The sequence below is a fragment of the Carassius carassius genome, chromosome 45 (assembly GCF_963082965.1).
Source record: "Carassius carassius chromosome 45, fCarCar2.1, whole genome shotgun sequence".
Lineage (NCBI taxonomy): Eukaryota > Metazoa > Chordata > Actinopteri > Cypriniformes > Cyprinidae > Carassius > Carassius carassius.
In genome coordinates, this window is record NC_081799.1 from 5,781,616 (window position 1) to 5,802,358 (window position 20,743).

A 20,743-nucleotide genomic window follows, 5' to 3' on the forward strand; every position below is an offset into this window, starting at 1 on the left:
CTATTTTAGTCTTTATTTATCGCATTTAATTCAATGTGTTAATTAATAATTAGTGCTGTCAAACAATTAATCGCGATTAATCGCATTCAAAATAAATGTGTTTGTTTACAGAATATGTGTGTGTACTGTTTATATTTATTATGTATATGTAAATACACATGCATGCATATATTTAAGAAAAATATGTTATTTTCATATTTTAAATATATTTATAAATAATATTAATTATGAATATGCATACAGTATATGCATGTAAATACATAATATACAATATATACATGCATGTGTATATTTACATATATATAGTAAATATACCCAATACGCATACATATAAAACTTTATTTTAGATGCGATTAATCGCGATTAACCATTTGACAGCACTAATAATAATTAAGTATATAAAAACTATAAAGACATATTTAGTGGGGTAAAAATACACACAAAGCTAAAACTAATTTCAAATCTTAATCAGAAAATATTAGAGTAATGATACTAAAATAAGGGTGCTCTAGAATGCTTTATGTGCTGCATTCTGAATGTGCTGGCACGGTGTCATTTTCTGTACAGGTTGTTGCATCATTTTGGAGAAAGAAATGCGGATGCACACTCGAAACCATGAAAGCATGTTTGAAATAACATCCTGGCATTCAGTAACAGTCACTCTGAAACTACAGCCGTTCCATGAACACGCCTCTAAATCATGAATGAATGTACACTGCTTTATGTTTATACCTTCCTGTTTCATCACAGTTAACAGCTTATCTGCTGACAGAATTGCCTAAATGCATTTCTTTCCCTGCCCAAAATACTGGCTTAAACCAGTCTACGTTGATATGTTGTTCCTGGCTTGTTTAAGATAGTTTATCTGGTTACCCAGCCTAGCCAACCGGCGTTTAACTGATTAAACTGAAAGGCAAAAGCAGAGGAAACATATTTTACAACTTAGACCAGAAACCACCTCATGCTGGTCTTTTCAGCAGGTTACTTTCTTACTTTCTGACCGACTTGTTCTGTTTTGTACAATTATGTTCATCGCCATAATGCATTTGTGAGTTGCAAAACAAAGTCAGCAGGGCCTTTGTTCCTACTGTGCTCCACCTATATGACTCTCGACACATGTTGTGACATGTTTTGACAGATCATCACAGATTGTGGTTTGGAATGATGATAAACCTGACTAAGTAGTCTCAGCAAATGTAATAATGATACAACGAAAAGACAGCATGTCATTTTAGCCTGTTAGCCTTGATATGTCTAGCAACTGTGCCTAATCCTGACAGTGAACAGTAATCAGGATGTTATAATTAGGCTATACCCAGTGACTGATATTAATATCCGATACATTAACATTCTTATGATAATTTCGATGATATAGTCTAGTCTAATGTTAGGATTCATTGAGAAAGAAAAAAACAACATTTCCATTTAAGAACTATGATAATTTTCTCTGAAATTGGGCTACTACATAAATAGGCTGTACTTTTTTGGGACTCTCTGTTGTATTTATCCATGATCTTGTTTTCCACCAGTCATTTCAGATCTTCGAAATTAATAAATGTCATTGTATTTAACAGAATGTTTCTCTGAATTGTCTCTTCGGTGAATTCTCTTAAGATTTGCTTCCACCTAGTGGTTAGTTTTAGTCATAACACACTTTGCACATCGTATCATATGTTTGCATATACTTCCTATATGTTTATATTTGGTTCCCTCCCAACATTTGTGTATATTAATAACACCGTCTGCCTAGAAAGCACAGTTGCCGTCTCTTTATTTGCTCATCTTATATGACCCATTATAGATGGTCACAGTGCACCTGCGCGTGAGGATGTCCTCGTCACTCACACGAGAGCGATAGAGAAAGTGTTCAACAGTCGCAGCGGTACACGCAGAAAAAGGAAGAAAAAAATGATGCACTTTTCGACGCTGGTCATATTAGCAGGTATGTTTAAAATGGATTTTAGACACAAATTCAAGTGTTTATTTTTATATTATAGCCTATGTATTTTCTGTTATAACTGTTTATTATTTATAGGCAACAAATAGCCTGCTCATATCCATCCAAATTATTTAACAGGCCTTTAAATTTAAATTACACTGCTTCTGCTGTTGTAGTTATATTTATATGTGACGTGTAATAATGTGCAATATTAAAAAGTAGCCTACACTATTTCATTCAAAACACTTGTGCGACTAAAATCGTTTGACGAAACTGTAAAGTATGTGTAACTCATGAATGCGTGTTACTTTAGTTTTTTGTAAAGCGCAATGAAGGTAAAATCTATAAATGTATGAACTAACGTGTAACTAACTACTAAACATTTACAAAAGCGTTTCCTGTATTAAGAAACAGTTTCAGTTTTATTCTGCAGGTGTGTTTTGTTGACACTGGTTCAGAAATGCATTCACTAGCCTGTCAGTATATTGTGCGTGAGTTAATATAGGCTTCTCGTGGCTTGTTTGTGTTTGTGTGGCAGGTTGTGTGATGTTTGGAGGCTGCACAGAGAGCACTGTAACACGAACTACAGTTGCGACTACATTTACCTCAGATGTAGCGACATCTCCTTCACTAACGCACACAGCACCAGCAGATTCCTCTCAGACTCAGTCAACGAATGGATCCGTCTCCACCGTCCACAATACAAGTCAGACAACCACTGAGTCCACACATAATGTGAGCATGAGCACTACGAACAGCTCCACACCTGTCCAGAAAACATCAAACACAACCTCTGACTATAACGCTACCTCTCCAGCGACTGAGCTCAGCAACGCGACCAGCAACGCGACCAACGCGTCGACCAACGCGTCGCCCACAGTCACTTCGGGTTTGGAGACTAAAACGCTGACAACATCCTCCTCAGAGAACCATACCTCAGAGAAAACAACTCTGGGAAGCACAAAACCGGTGATTACTACTGCCAAAAACACAACTAACGTTACAACAATCATTTTTACGACTAAAACGGTGCCCACTACTTCTGTGTTAACATCACCAACAAAAACAACAGCAGCAACAACCTCAAAACCGGTCACAACCAAACCCCCAGCTTCTGCTGACCAAGAAAAGAAGCATCCAGAGGCCCTGAGCTCAGGTATGCATTTTTTGGAAATGCGTGTAAATATTTCATTTTATTTCAAAGAATATTCATATTTTAATACAGTGTGTTTCACGCAAGTTTTGGCCTGTTTACATATAGGTTAAATAAGCATAACCTTTTGATTGTTATTTGACCTTCTTCTCCAGATCTTAAGCAGGTCAAGGAGTATGTATTTTATTTCCTCATAAGGCTTTATATATTGTTGCGTATATGGTTATATAAACGGGGTCAGTTCTGGGAAATATACAACCTCTTTTATTCAAGGCACTTCAGTATTTTCCAAAGCGTAGCTGCTTTAAGCTGAAATGTATAACCATGCGTCCCTAAAATAGGTTTAGGATGAAATGTCTAGCATGAAATTCATTAGCTGAAAATTACAAAATGACAACCCTAAAGCCTGTAATAAAACTATATTGTCAAATGCAAAGTTCTTGGGTATCAATCAAGGTCAGAGATGGGTCACAACAGGTTAGTGTTTTCAACAACCGGATTTGTTATTTTGTACACATCCAAAGCACTGATTCCCAAACACTTTAGGAGTGTTAATATTTAATACAGTAACTGAGTGACTGAACCATTAACAGTTCACTAGCCTTTTCCTGTAAAGGTTCAATTGTTCCTCACCCTTTTCATAGGCATCTATGATGTTTGCACTTTGTGCTGTGTTGATGACTTATGTTCAGTGACAGCTAAGTGTCACTGTCTGAGATGTTTTGGAATTTGAATGAGAACTTACTGGAAAAGCTGTGGCTGAATGTGACAGTGTCATCTGGACACTTAAAACTATCTGAATGTCTTAGCACTGACTAACAAGTGTCATCTGCAAACAATATGTTCGAGCTTTTCTCAGAAGAACTCATTTTTGCTCAGTCAAGTTTAGTTAAATGGTGTTTGTCTTCAATTTGAACACTAGCTTATTTAAAAAAAAAAAAAATTTTTCATTTCAAATCTGACAGATTTCTTTTCGTGAATTTTTTTATGAACTTGAAAGGTTTCTGTTATCTTTTCTCAAAATTAATTACACCTTGTCTGATATTTTGTTAATGCGGTGACATTGACATCTTTAAGCATGTCTTATACATTTGGCCGCTGTATGTGAAAAGAACAGCTTTTTCGCTCAGCTGCGGTTTGATTAGCCTTTTCATTATACTGAATAATTGATAGTTTGTATTGCATACAAGCAAGTAATTTTACTAGTCATATATCTGAAATGGCTTTCATGACTGACTTCTGTATATGTCGTGTTTGATACATCAAATTACATATTTTCCTTATTCTTTTCTAGGAAGTGTTGCTGCCATTGTAATTTGCTTTATTGCCATTGTACTAATTTTACTTGGTGGTGCATACTACTTCAAAATGCGGTGAGTCAAGCAGTTTCCTTCCTTTTTTTACTTCCAAAGTATCTTATGGTGAATTTCACAAAGTTGATCAAATAAACTACAAATATAGTCTGATCTAGGACTATTGCATTTTTATTATTATTATTATTATTCAAAAAATGTATGACTTTAAAAGAGTGACATGACATACAGCCAAGTATGGTGACCCATACTCAGAATTCGTGCTCTGCATTTAACCCATCTAAAGTGCACACACACACACACACACACACACTGTGAACACACACACACACACCGTGAACACACACACACACACACACACACACTGTGAACACACACACAGGAGTGAGCATCATTCATGCTGCGGCACCTGGGGACCAGTTTGGGGTTCGGTGCCTTGCTCAAGGGCACCTCAGTCGTGTTATTGCTGGCCTGAGACTCGAACCCACAACTCTAGGATTAGGAGTCAAACCCTCTAACCACTAGGCCACAACTTCCCCGTAAAAGTAGTGCTGTCAAACGATTAATCCCAATTAACTGCATCCAAAATAAACGTTTTTGTTTACATAATATATGTGTGTATATTTGTTATATACACAAAAAAATATATATATACATACACACACACACACACACACACACATTCAGCATATATTTGGAAAATATTTACATGTATACATTTCTATTCATATATATATATTTTTATTAATTATATACATGCACGTGAGTGTATTTATATATACATAATAAATAAAACATAATACACACATATATATGTAAACAAAAACGTTTATTTTGGATGCGATTAATCACGATTAATCATTTGACAGCACTATTTAAAATAGACCTTTGTTTTTGTCATTAATTTTGTGGTAAATATTATAATGAGTTTGTGACTCCTTAACGTTTAATTAAATACTAAGGTATAACAGAGAGAGTGTTCATTTTCCTGATTATTGCTAATTGTCAGTATCTTATGATTTGTTTGTTTGTTGCAGACGCTCTTCTTACGGACGTCTCTTGGATGATAGTGAACACAGCTCTTTGGGGAATTTTCTTAACCCAGTGTTTGATGGCTAAATGGGGAAGCGTTCATGAAGAAACATTTTTTTTTTCTAAAGAAAACATCCTACACGTCTCTTGCAATTTATGGTAACATCAGATTCAGTATTTTGGATCTAAAATTAGATGCACTGACCAGAATCATCAGGACGTTTCAGAGTGTAGGCAAGACTTTCTGTGAGTATTAGTATGAAGGCAGGTTGCCGGGGCATTTTGGTCCCGTTAAAAGAAAATTTTAAGTGATGTTTTAATGTATGAAATGTAATGTTTGTGTAATGTATCGTCTTGGGTATATTTTTCAACTTCTTCATGTTGCTTGCTCTGTTTGTCAATGATAATATTTTTTTTTTATCAAAGCCTCACATCTCAAACAGGCCAAAATGTGATCATTATTGGTCTCAAAGAGTGACCTTATCATATACCATAATTACAGCTCTGGCCTCAGCTGTGGCCTCCTACTATTCATCCAAAGACAGTCTCTGTTTTAAAAGTGAAGACCATTTAACATTTCTGTAACCTCAACAATAACAGATTTTTCCCCTTGTCATTATAATGGCAGGGACTCAACAAGCAGCATGCAATTAAGCATTTAAACAGTCAAGACTGTTATTAGAGACATAAAAATAAGCCATCAAGCAAATTGAGGCACATTACCGAAACATCTGGTGTTCTTGGCTGTTTGAGATGGGGTTTAGTTAGTCGTGCTACAGCAGTTTGCCACGTCCAGATATGCGTTTTTGAATGTTTAAAACCATTTCTGTAGTTTCCTCTCCTAGTTTTTTGCTACCTGTTTAACAGAAACCACCGTTTCCTGTTTTTGCAAATGCTCTAGTTTCAAGAATGGTATAAACCACAGGAGCACTGCCTAAATCTCTGGTCTAAAGCAGCAGCAACTGATTGTAAAAAGGTCAATGTCTATGTAAAAGTATTAAAAATCACTAATATATCATATAATAGATTTGTTTTTCTTATTTCACGAGTACTTTATTGGACAGAACATTTGTTTAAAATCAGAGGAGTTCCTGTGTGTTATACATTTTCCTGTGTGATTAATGTTTCATGCCACTTTCCATGAAGATGTTTTAGACAAACTATATTTAGATGGTGTCCCAAATTTTTGTTGCAAAAATGGCAAAACTCATATGAATAAATGAGTGGAGAATAAAACAGCTCATATAAAACTGAATTTGACCTTCTGAGGTTGAAAGTTGCCATTTTTTGATGGACCTTATCTCTCAGGCCATTTGATTTCCATTTTGTCACCCAAAAATGAAAATCTGCTCAATATATACTCACTCTCAGGCCACTTAAGATGTAGATGAGTTTGTTTCTTCATCTGAAAATATTTGGAGAGATGTAGCATTCTATCACTTGCTCAGCAGTGGATCCTCTGCAGTGAATGGGTGCCGTCAGCATGAGAGTCCAAAGAGCTGAAAAAAACATCACAATAATCCACAAGGACCACTCCAGTCCATTAGTTAACATCTTTGTGAGGTTTTTTTTTTAATTCATTTTTTGTGGACTATTCCTTTAACGATTCCCTATTTTGTTCAGAAAATTTCAAATTGAACATTTTATGCAAAGACTATGCAGTTTGTGCCCTCCCAAATATAGCTGTGACCTTGATTATCAGAAACCTGACCTCATTTTAATACAGGACAAACAATAATTTTCTACTAAATTTAAAATCACATGTTAAACATTCAACGTTAACATACAGTAACTAAATCTAAATCTCAAGAAATGAAGCTAAAATCTGACAGACCTGTTTATTCTTGACTGCTTCTTATATATAATGCATAAAACAGTGATTCCAGATGATTAATAGAAGTGAAATTGAATGCTTCCCATTTTCAGATCAATGATCTAGGATGTTCAACATTATAAGCTAAATCACATTTATACCTAATTTCTCCTCCATTTCAGCAGTTTCATTATCTGATTGTCTGTTGGTGTAAAACAGCAGGGATGAGCAGACAGGTTCTGCTCATGCTGTTCTTATTCAGATGGCGGTGTCACGAGCATGGAGTGTTTTTTAGTGTGCTCTTGTAATAGGCTGATAATGAGTGGGCCTGTCATTAACACACAGCTGAGATCTAATTGCTGTCATGATCGAGCATCAAACTGTGCTAGCAAAGCCCCAGCATTCACTCCACTTCAACACCTCATAACCCTGAGTTTATTTTAGCTTTAACAATGCCTCATAATGTCATTTTCATTTAAAAACGAGGTTGAAATATTCTAAAATGTTTTTGTCTGTTTGACTTTTTCAACTTTTAAACATTTATTTTCACAATCACAGGCATTTCTGTCCCTATGGTCTGTACTGTATCAACTGTATGTAATTTTCTGTATTTTTATTTTAGAGCCCCCTGCAGTTAGGTGAGTGTATTTCACTGTTGTAAATATGCCATTCTCGAAATTACAGTGGATAGCTGGATATAAACTTACAATTCTGAGAAGAAAAGTCAGAATTGTGAGATTGTTGTAGTTGTAGTTACCTTTCATTGATTGCTGTGCATGTGCATTTGTTGCTGTTGTATACAGTAATCGTCTGTTTTCGCTGAATTTTAAAAGTTCACTTAGAACTGAATGGAGAAAGAGAACTTTGTTCAGAATGATTATGTTTCATGAAAGTTTAATATATTTAACCACATTATTTTTTTTACTGATACTTACTGGAGCACTGAGACAAAGACCAAGGATAACACTACAATGGCTGTCTTCAAATTCTACTGCTATTATCATAAAGCACATTCTAAATAATAATAATAAGTAGAATAATATCCTTGCAAAGTAATTAACAAAGCATAAAATAAAGAAAGAAATTGGTCAAAGGCCTATGTTCTTTACTTCAAAGATTATATTCCTAACTCAGAGCGAAAGCTGTCTGATATGGGGATATGGTGTCATCAGTCATATTAACTTGATTTACATCAAATTACAGACATTTTACATCAAGGTATAGACATTTAACTTGTATCACTTTGATGCGCAGCGGAGTGAAGTAAAGGTCGGTGGCGCCTATACATTGTAAAAAAAAAAGTTGCATCAACTTAAAAAAATAAGGCTTAAGTTGATGCAACTTTTTTTTTTACAGTGTATATATTATAACTTTTTTTTACTGCAAATATCCGTAAAAGCTATGGAAAGTTGCATTTTTTTCATAAAATTACTGTATAATTGACAAATATATTTGTTTTTTTCTACCATGATTTTGGTAGAAAAATACGTTGTTTACTGTAAAATTTAGGGTTACAAAACCAGTATACCGTATTGTCTTTTACAGATTCCACATTTTTTTTACGGTATATTCCTGGCAACCACAGCTGCCGGTATTTTACCGTAAATTTGACAGTTTTTTTTAACAGTGTAGGCTACCTTGTGTTTGTTGGGAAAATATCCAAAGCAAAGATTTTTGTATAAAAGGTCATATAGACGATTTACCCAGGAAGCTTTTATTCAGGGATATTGGTAAGGATATTGTTCAGTAAGATCCTTGAGAAGGCAGTATTTGATCAAATACATGATTATGTATCACAGAATAATCTGACATCAAATTATCAGCATGCTTTTAGAAAAAGCTCCACTCCACATGTACAGATTTAGCACAAATGACAGATGATTGGATCGAGGGTTGGATTAAAAAAAGATAATGTCTTATACAGCTGCATTTGACCTTATTGATCATAAGCTTCTTTTGGTAAATTGGAGAGTTATAGATTTAGACTATCAGTAATTGCTTGGATGGAAAGCTATTTGGATAATAGACCACTGAGGTTTTTTTTTAAAGGAAGTTATTCGTATAGATGGCGAATTGAATGTGGAGATCAACAAGAGTTCTATTTAGGACCACTTTTGTATTCCATTTTTACAAATGATTTATATCTGGTATTAAAAAGTGCAAAATTAACAATGTATGCAGACAATACAGCAGTTTATGCATCTGCACAAATGTCGGTTGAATTGATGGCTGTTTTGAATGAGGAGCTGGAGAGTATAGAAAATTGGGTTTTAGAAAACAAGTTGATACTAAATACATCTAAAACAAAGAGCATGGTATTTGGGTCTAATTATTCTCTATGGTCCAAACTGGAACTGAAATTATATATAAATAAAGCACTTATCCCGATAGTTCTTCTTCTCACAGCTGGACTGTTGTCAGATAATATGGGCTAATGCTACAAAAAAGGATTTGCAGAAACTCCAGTTGGTACAAAATAAGGCAGCAAGATAAATCCTCCAATGTCCGTATGGTACAAACATTAAAAGTATGCACTTTATCTTATATGGCTAAGAGTGGAAGATAAGATGATTGCTTCAGTATTGTTTTCAACATAGAAGGTTTTACGTTTTAAAAAACCAATGGATGAATATAATCAATTACAATCTAACGTTCAGTTACATGAATATGCTAGATGAGCAACAGAGGCTAGATTTCTACCCCCTAAAGCTAAAGCAAATTTTCTTAAATGTACAGTAACATTTAGGGCAATGAAATCATGAAATCTTTTACCATTGTCATTAATTAGGATTACACACACAAAAAAAAACTGATTTTAAAAGGCAGGTAAAGGCACACCTTGGAATTCTGTACTTATATGAGTTTTAGGTATAGGAATTAATTGAATGAGTAATACGTTTTTTATATAGCTCTAGATATTAGAAGGTGTGGAAGAAATGTTTATAGAGATGCTTTGGAATGTGGAGAATTTTATTTGCTTCTTTTTTCTTTATTTGTAATGTATGTAATAATGTATGAATGTTAAGTGTTGTGTGGATCCCAGGAAGACTAGCAATGCTTTAGGACATAGCTAATGGGGATCCAAATAAATAAACAAATAAATAAACATATATTAACCACATGACCTAAGGATGTCTAAAGATACCTGCATATATGTTGATGATGTTAACAATTTAAACAATATCTGTTTTATTTGTGTTTACCTGGAGAAATTTATATTTGTAAAAACAGGAGTGGCCCCAATACCAAGCCCTGGGGAACACCAAATGATTAATGAAGACACTTGATAATTTATAGCTACCACAAATTTTTGGTTTGACAGAAAATGGTGCTACTCCAATTATTCTGATGCATTGCCTCTATCTGTCAATTATAAATGAGTAAAAAACTGTGTCAAAAACCATGTTCAGAACAAATGTTGCAGTAGGTACATTTAAATGCCTTATGAGTAGTACATCAAAAATCTGTCCAATCAGATTACACCATAGATGAGACAATGAAGCAATCACAGGACTAATTAAATTTCAACACCAGTTTATTACTGTAGATCTTGAATGTTGTATAATGAAAACTGACATGTTTCATATCATTTTGTTTATTGAATTTACATCTTAAGATGTCTCAGAATAAGAAAGTTTTAAATTGTCAAGTCTAGACATCATTACTGTCTTGTTAATGTCTCTATAAAACTGCAGGTGTATTTGTCAAGACTTTCCTCAGTAATTATGGAAAACACTGCTGTCCTGTTATACAGCATCTTTGCATTCCAAAGCTCTTATGTAACATGTTTAATTCACTTGATGAAGATATACATTTTTGTTTATACTTCAGTTTATACCTACAATAACACACACACACACACACGTTTGTTTCTGTGAATTGTGGGGACTTTCCGTAGACTTGAATAACTTTTATACTGACCAAATTATATTTTCTATCCTCTAACCCAACCCTAAACCTACCTCTGTTTGCAGACATTTTCAGATAAACATAATTTTGTATTTGTGATATATTTTGTCCCTCGTCGTGGGACACACACAGGATGGTGTATATATATATATATATATATATATATATATATATATATATATATTATATATATATATATATATATATATATATTTTTTTTTTTTTTTTTTGTACCAATAGAGGTCAGCATCTCTCTTTCTAGAAATTTTCACATCTAACACCATTTATCTATCCATCTCTCTATCTCTCTATCTATTTTTTCATCCTTTCGTTCATTCATTCATACATTCAGGACTCAAATTAAACTAAAACAAGAAGAAATTTTGGCTGAAAAGACTTCTTGTATGCAGAAACCTCATCAAGCCACCCTCATTAAAAATTGGCTCTTTATCACTTCACATTTATGAAGAAAGAGATCTTTAGTCAGAAATATTGTATTTTAATTAGCTGAAGTGAACCTAATTATTTTGGAGGAACTCACGCATACTGTGGCATTGAGACAAAACCCCAGTTATAACACTACAATGTATTCATCACAAAATGATACATTTGTTTTTATTATATATGCAGTGTCAGATTATCACAAGTAATTAAAGAAATGAAAGAAAATATTGTGAATTGACTTATTTATTTTCTTGTGTAATAATGCACTATGCACGTCTTTACACAGAAAAGCATAAAATTCATTTTCCAATCAGACTGTCAAACTGTACATGTGATCACATTTTGTGTAATAATCACACATCTATTTAAATTGCAACATCAGCTCATTAGGACTTCCCAATAAAAACATAATAAAAAAACGACAACTGTGGAATAAACCTTTGGTAAATCTACAGTGTGGCCAAAAGTTTTGAGAATTACATAAATATTAGTTTTCAAAAAGTTTGCTGCTAAACTGCTTTTAGATCTTTGTTTCAGTTGTTTCTGTGATGTACTGAAATATAATTACAAGCACTTCATACGTTTCAAAGGCTTTTATTGACAATTACATGACATTTATGCAAAGAGTCAGTATTTGCAGTGTTGGCCCTTCTTTTTCAGGACCTCTGCAATTCGACTGGGCATGCTCTCAATCAACTTCTGGGCCAAATCCTGACTGATAGCAACCCATTCTTTCATAATCACTTCTCGGAGTTTGTCAGAATAAGTGGGTTTTTGTTTGTCCACCCGCCTCTTGAGGATTGACCACAAGTTCTCAATGGGATTAAGATCTGGGGAGTTTCCAGGCCATGGACCCAAAATTTCAACATTCTGGTCTCCGAGCCACTTAGTTATCACTTTTGCCTTATGGCACGGTGCTCCATCGTGCTGGAAAATGCATTGTTCTTCACCAAACTGTTGTTGGATTGTTGGAAGAAGTTGCTGTTGGAGGGTGTTTTGGTACCATTCTTTATTCATGGCTGTGTTTTTGGGCAGAATTGTGAGTGAGCCCACTCCCTTGGATCAGAAGCAACCCCACACATGAATGGTGTCAGGATGCTTGACTGTTGGCATTGACAGGACTGATGGTAGCGCTCACCTTTTCTTCTCCGGACAAGCCTCTTTCCAGATGCCTCAAACAATCGGAAGGGGCTTCTTCTGAGAATATGACTTTGCCCCAGTCCTCAGCAGTCATTCACTATACTTTCTGCAGAAGATCAATCTGTCCCTGATGTTTTTTTTTGGAGAGAAGTGGCTTCTTTGCTGCCCTTCTTGACACCAGGCCATCTTCCAAAAGTCTTGGCCTCACTGTGCGTGCAGATGCGCTCACACCTGCCTGCTGTCATTCCTGAGCAAGCTCTGCACTGGTGTCACTCCGATCCCGCAGCTGAATCCTCTTTAGGAGACGATCCTGGCGCTTGCTGGACTTTCTTGGATGCCCTGAAGCCTTCTTTACAAGAATTGAACCTCTTTCCTTGAAGTTCTTGATGATCCTATAAATTGTTGATTTAGGTGCAATCTTAGTAGCCACAATATCCTTGCCTGTGAAGCCATTTTTATGCAACGCAATGATGGCTGCACGTGTTTCTTTGCAGGTCACCATGGTTAACAATGGAAGAACAATGATTTCAAGCATCACCCTCCTTTTAACATGTCAAGTCTGCCATTCTAACCCAATCAGCCTGACATAATGATCTCCAGCCTTGTGCTCGTCAACATTCTCACCTGAGTTAACAAGACGATTACTGAAATGATCTCAGCAGGTCCTTTAATGACAGCAATGAAATGCAGTGGAAAGGTTTTTTTGGGATTAAGTTAATTTTCATGGCAAAGAAGGACTATGCAATTCATCTGACCACTCTTCATAACATTCTGGAGTATATGCAAATTGCTATTATAAAAACTTAAGCAGCAACTTTTCCAATTTCCAATATTTATGTCATTCTCAAAACTTTTGGCCACGACTGTATATATACCTGATACACCCAACAAAATAGAGGTTTACAGATGCCAGCTCAGTTTGCTTTATAATGTGGTACATGCATCAACATTGTGTATCACAGTGAGTAACTAAAATGTTAGTTTCTTACAGTTTTTCTCAGTCGCTTTGGTACATTTCTCGAATCATTCTTGACATTTGCAAAACAGTAAGTGTATTTCTCAAAACAACTCGTACAAATAGCAAAACACCATGGATTACCTGCAAAAGCCAGTCTCTTGCTCAAAATCCTTAGTTCATCTCTCAAAAATACATATCTATGTCAATGAACATGTCAGTGCCATCAAATGACAAGTCCTTGTGTCATTGTGTAAGGATAAGTCAAATTGCTTAGTCATGTTGTCAGTATAACAGTGTACTCTGGAGGGATGTTCTGATGTAAACTATGGCTACAGTTTTGATGACAATTATTGTAAATTGTAGGTTACACCTTAGTGGGAGTTTGATTGCAAGAGACTGCACAAGATTCACATTTATGCTTTTACTGTTTGTACTGTAATTTGTTGACAGACCATCTCATTGCGAAAGGAAAAGGAAAAGACAGCACTGCATAGTACAAAGAAAAAAAAAAGTAGAAATGTGAACATAGGACAGTCTCCTTAGGGAAAACTACATGCAGTGCTGTAGGAATCACAGTGCACTCTTCCTCCACTTCCTGACGTTCCGGTCTGTTGGGCCACAAATTCTCATCCACATCACAACAAATATCTTGTCTTGCGATGCAGCGTGGAAAGAATCTTTTAGAGTGTCTTATCCAGCCTCTGCAGGCATCTGCTGTGATGTCATCACATGCTGCATCCATGGCAGCCAGAAGGGTCATCTGTGTATGTGTTTTTTTTTATTAAAAAAACTGTAATAATGTTAATATGGTGAACATCTGATCTGGTGTCAGGTCTGGTGTCAAATCTACAGGTATGCTTGTATAGAAAATGGTTGTGTAACATGCTACAGAATTCACTCATGATCTCTCAAGATCATTTAAAATAAATGGTGCTGAACACTTACATGCCTTTTTTTTTTTTTTTAAATACAGTGTTTCTTTTTCAATGTGGTCTGTGGTGATCTGAAACCACAGGCATTTCAGCCTTTTTGTTTTATTTAGGACCTGGAATTTTTACACAAACAAACAGAACAAGTGATGTTCACAGCTATGCCTTCAAATTTAATATAGAATATTCACACAATCTAGTAATTAAAAGCCCATTTATGATGTTGATATATGTGTGCTTATATGATGCATTTGTTTCTGCTGATCTGAGCTGGTAATGTGCAACAACATTGAGGTAAACCTTTATCTCATGACTTTACAACAGTGTAAGTGCTAACAGTGAGGAAATCAAGTTAATTTTTTTCAGTCTTTGATCCATTTAACCACTTACTTATATAAAGTGTGCATTTCTTGCCAGATGTTGTTTGAGAAAAAAAAATGATGTGGTTACTGAAGATTTTACATTAGGTAACAAAATATTACATTATCTAAGCTTGCTGCAAGAGGTTGACTTTTCTCAGCCAAGCAGTTACGTTTAACCTGCTGGACTCTAGATGATTTTATTTTAGTGGATGTATAAAGTTTCAAGTTTTCAGGCAGCAACCACAGGTTTAGTTTTCCACTTGACGTTTGACATCCAGAAAATGTCACATTACCCTTTGTCTTAATTTTCAACAGTATTTCTATTGTTTCATGACTTAAAACATGGTGAAATACTTTGCTTTAACACATCTGTCTTTAAAACAAATGGCACTTGGTGGTTATGTAAGACAAAGACATTTACAGTTTTAGGTGTGTCTTTAGTTTCCAAATATTTTTTGGTCACACTGTATAAAAATAAAATAATGAAATGGTACCTGGTGCATTTTGATCTTCACTTTAAAGTTAGTAAAACTTATAGTGTCATATCAAGTTCACACCAATGAGGAAATGTACCAGGCGAATGTTAGATGACAGAAACATTTCACTTTTCTTTAAAATGTTTCATTAACTGTTTGTAAAGATGTTCAGTTTTTGAAACAGCTTACTAAATGTATGAACTCTTTAAAAGAACAGCACGTCAAAAAATGACTGTTTGACTTTATTTTGAAGTGCCCCTTTTATGGATTATGAAAGGTTCATATTTTGGTTTTGGGAGTCCCCAACAACAGGTTGGTGTGCATGCAAGGTCAAAAACACTTGCATTTTCTTATCATATGCATTTATTTCCACTTTACTTGCTCAACGATAAATTTTTCCAAACTGCTCCTTTGTGTGATGCTAATCTGCAGTGATTGGTCCGATTGGATCATGCCTGTAATGCATGATAAAGCACTGTCTGTGAGCAGCTGTGCTGCTTTGTGTACAGTGTTACTTGGAAAATAACAGCTATTTTTTACTACTCCAAAAGCTGCACCTACTGGCAAAGAATGAATTTGCATTTTCATTCAGACCAATGTGATAAGGCCCTCGCCGCCAGACTTTAAAATCTCTGCCTGGTGTGGAAGAGCACAGCTAAAGTGAGAGAAGGAGCCAGGAGACTGACAAGTAACATGTAACTAGAGGGTGTCTGCCCACTGACTGGCTACCGAGAGGGGCACAGTAGGCCGCAATGGCCCCCATGTAGATCTTCAGGGTGGAGTTGGTCAACCCTGTGGAGAGAACAGCCTGCAGGAACTCCAGAACTGTATATACCAGGCTGTTAACTGGGTCGAGCTGGCGGTCTCCGCACCAGGAGGTGAAAAGTTTCCACCTCAAAGCTCAAAGCGTACAGTTTCCTCCATCCTCAGAGAGTGTCTAATTCTTTTCCATTACCAGAGCCTGCTCAGGGCCCACCAGTGTGTGAAAGGCCCCGTTGAATTGAGGCGGAGAAGAACCAAACTGGATTCTGTGGCCTCTCACTACAATGTGCAGGACCCACTGAGACACGTTTTGCAGTAGTTTTCATGCTGCCAAATAGTCTACTAAGGGAATCAGCCTCTCGAGAGATCAGCCTCTTGATCTCTGGTGTCTTCAGAGCAGTTAGCTTGGTGCCCTGAACCGGCGCACCGGCAGGGGATGGCCGAACTAGCTGCTCTGGAAACCTCCATGGAGGTTGCGAGCCTCTTAGCACCGCTGCGTTTCCAGTTGGTAACTGAAAGAAACACTCGCCGGAGACCACTGCACCATCAAACACCAACAGGGTTGGCAGGTCGATCTCCTGAGACCGCTCTTCCCCAGAGGGAAGTACCCTCTGAGGTCCTGAGCCACAGCATCAGGACTCTCAAAGCTGAAGTCTCCTATTAAAAACGATGGTCCTCAGACCCACGTCATCTGTTAGGAAGACTAGACCAGAGCCTACTCGGGGCTGGACCAAATGAAGTGCACTTGGCAGGGGCTCCAACACCGCCTTGTGACCTCCAAAGGGAACCAGTCTCATGAGACTGGCCTCTGGTCCACCTAGAGCAGCTGTTCTAGCTGCTCTAGAGATCTCCGTAGAGGTAGCGAGCCTCTTACTACCACTATGTTTCCTGGTAGTAACTGAGAGATGCGCTCACCGGAGACCATTGCGCCCTGGAACACTGGCAAGGTAGGCAGATCAATCTCCAGAGGGCACTGGGAAGAGATGGGCACCGTGTAATGTGGTGTACACCACTCTCGCCAGAGGGAGCTATCCAGCGAGAATGATGGTCCGCAGAACCAAGTTCCGCTAGAAGCCTTTTTGCTTCTGACTCTAAACTCTGCAGAGTATGAGAAGTGACACCCCCAGAATGAGGGGCTGGAACACGGTAGGGTTAGAACTGCTCCCGCCCAGCAGCCCTTGCTGACCAGGAAGACAGGTAAACAAGTGCTCTCACTTGAGAAATAAACACATGTTAGGAAAAATTGTTAGCCTGAATGCAATGCAATGTAAGTCGCTTTGGATAAAAGCGTCTGCTAAATGCAAAATTTATTTAATTTATTTTTATTTAAAAACCAAAATGATGTAATATACACATGCCTCTGCAGCGTGCGAACGCTCAGTCACACAAACAACATCAGTCTCCTCAGAGAAAGATGGCCGCTGCAGCTCTCTCTCTCTCAGAACTTTCTTAACCAAGTGTTCAATGCATTTCGCTCTACAGCCCCGCACTTTCGCCACCGAGGAATCAAAGGTGGCGTTCACCCTCACGTTACTGTCGGGCAAGGCCGCCCTATGGGGGATGGCGGTGTGGGAGAATCAACATCCGTGTTGTGCCTCGTTCCACACCCTCTCAGAGGAAATGAGAAGGGTATTCGACCGTGCCGCGGCCGGCAGGGAAGTCGCTCATCAACTCTCTGAACTCCATCAAGGATCATCTTCGGTAACAGACTATTCCATCGAGTTCCGCACCCTGGCGGCCGAGTGCCAGTGGAACGAGGCTGCACAGTGGGATCGATTCCTGCATGGGTTATCCGACCGTGTTCAAAAGGAGATCTACCTCCTCGAGCTGCCCCCCACACTTAACGGACTCATAGACCTGGCTCTACGAGTGGATACATGGATTAACCGCCTGGGTCGCCAGCCCAGTCCAACATGACCAACCATCTCTCCTGTCAGGGGGTGCTCGAGTCGAGAGAACGCGGTCGGTCTCGTCGACGATCACGAGCCCATGCAGGTGGGTAGAGCTCGGCTGTCCCGGAGGGAGAGGGAACGGCGGAGGTCCCAAGGACTGTGCTTATACTGCGGAGGCTCAGCTCATAACATCTATTCATGCCCAGTTAAAAGAGCCAGCCCGGTAGTAAACTTGAGGCTACTATCGGGTGGGATCTCCGATGGGAAGTCCTCAACTACATCATCGACCCTCCTTCCGGTGAAACTGCGGTGGAGGAATCAATCTCACGAATGTCTCGCCCTTCTGGACTCCGGAGCCGAAGGTAATTTCATTGATTCTTCACTTGCACATCACTTGAACATTCCTTTCCTTCCTGTGTCTCTCCCCATCCATGTCACCACACTCAACGGCCAGGAACTGCCTCACGTCACTCACCATACTGAACCCATCACACTGCTCACGTCTGGAAACCATCCCGAAACCATATCCTTTTTTCTCATGGACTCCCCTGTTGATGGGCACTTTGAATACTTGATGATGCCGTTCGGGCTCTCCAACTCGCCCGGGATTTTCCAAGCGCTCGCTAATGACGTGTTGAGAGATATGGTAGATCAGTTTATATATGTTTACCTCGATGACATACTGATTTTTTCTTCATCTCTCCAGGAACACGTTCAACACGTCAGACGAGTGCTCCAGAGGTTACTTGAGAATGGGCTTTTTGTCAAGGCGGAGAAATGCATATTCCATGCACAGTCTGTTCCCTTCCAAGGATATATCGTCTCGTCCGAGGGAATACGAATGGACCCTGACAAGGTTAAGGCTGTGATAGATTGGCCATCCCCAGATTCCCGTAAGGACCTACAGCGGTTTCTGGGGTTCGCCAATTTCTATCGGCGTTTCATTCGCAATTTCAGCCAACTAGCCTTACCTCTGACAGCCTTGACCTCCCCCAGTACTCCGTTCAGGTGGTCTGCGTTCGCTAACCTCAAGAGCCACTTCGTTTCGGCTCCCATCTTTGTGGCCCTGATCCAACACGGCAGTTCGTGGTGGAGGTCGACGCGTCAGAGGTGGGGGTAGGAGCAGTGTTGTCCCAACGTGCTGCTTCGGACGATAAGGTACATCCTTGCGCGTTTTTCTCTCATCAACTATCTCCTGCTGAACGTAATTATGACATTGGCAATAGAGAGTTGTTGGCCGTCAAATTAGCATTAGAGGAGTGGCGTAACTGGCTGGAAGGTTCAGGGATTCCTTTTATTGTTTGGACCGATCATAAGAATTTAGAGTACATTAGAACTGCCAAGAGACTCAATTCCAGGCAGGCTCAGTGGGCACTTTTTTCGGTGACTCCCGAGTGTATTTTACCTGAGAAGTTAGTGGTCTCAGCACTCGTATGGGAGGTCGAGTCGAAGGTCAAGACGGCCTTACAAGGGGTAACGCCTCCGTCCGGTTGTCCACCGAAACCGTTTATTTGTGCTGGAGGAGTTAAGGTCCGAGGTTGTCCAGTGGGGTCATTGTTCTAATGTAGCTTGTCACCCAGGGATAAGTAGAACTAATGGGTTGGTTAGACAACGATTCTGGTGGCCACACTTTGTTCTTGCAGCTCGTGCATTTTCATGAATTGGTGTTCTTCCCAGGGTAAAAATCCTCAGAGATGGAATCGGATCTGTGCTATCTTTCCTCCAAGAGTGCCTGGACAGGCATCTGTCTGCCTCCACACCTTAGGTCTACGTAGCTGATATGGTGACAGACCAGTAGTTGGTAGATGGCTAAGAGGCACCCAAAGGATGCATCCTCTAAGGCTGCACCTCATCCCATCTTGGGATTTCTTTGTGGTCTTTCAGGCCTTGCAGAGATATTCAGTTGAGCCCCTTCAGTAAGTTGAACTAAGTGACCTCTTTATGAAGATGGCCTTCCTGACTTTGCTCACTTCTATCAAGAGGTTGGCGAGCTCCAAACCCTCTCCATTAGCGAATCATACCTTGAATTCGTACCGGCAAACTCTCACATTGTTCTGAGACCCCGGCCTGAGTGTTGTTCTCTGAGGAAATTTAGTTTGAAGGATGAAAATAACTATGTTTTTGCCAGCTATTTCATCTATGGAGCGCTGATTTCTGCTCATTCAAAATCGGACAACTATAACAAAAGAAGTAGCACTTTAAGATTGCATTTGTTTGAATGCATTATTGAGAGAGTGACTGTGTGTGAATAAGTGTTGTATCTGTTTAAATTATGCTTTCACTCGAGAATATTCAGTATCTTGAACGAACAAACAAATTCCTTGAGAGCTATAATTTATCCATTGCCATCATCATAACTTTCACATTCTTTCTGATTTGAGTGATCCATCTATATCAAGCTAGCTAAATATGCTGAACATGTAAATTCTTGCAAAATATGTAGTTATATTATGGATAATTAATAAATTATGCGTTTATTTAGCGCTTTATTGTGTATTGTTGTACACCCAAAGAGATTTACAATCATGTGGGGGGTCTCTCCTCAACCAACAGCAGTGTGCAGCATCCACTTGGATGATGCAATGGCAGCCACAGGACAACAGTGCCAGTGTGCTCACCAC

At 38.3% G+C, this 20,743-nt stretch overlaps 1 protein-coding gene across 1 annotated transcript; it reads left to right on the plus strand.

Annotated features, from left to right (window-relative positions):
* Positions 1–1,750: 1,750 nt before the first annotated feature.
* On the plus strand, positions 1,751–7,989 carry LOC132127655 (prostate androgen-regulated mucin-like protein 1 homolog). Its single transcript, XM_059539641.1, has 4 exons — positions 1,751–1,942; positions 2,478–3,095; positions 4,387–4,465; positions 5,443–7,989. The coding sequence occupies exons 1-4, from the start codon at positions 1,909–1,911 to the stop codon at positions 5,522–5,524; spliced, it is 813 nt and encodes a 270-aa protein (XP_059395624.1). The 5' UTR covers positions 1,751–1,908; the 3' UTR covers positions 5,525–7,989.
* The last annotated feature ends 12,754 nt before the right edge of the window (positions 7,990–20,743 follow it).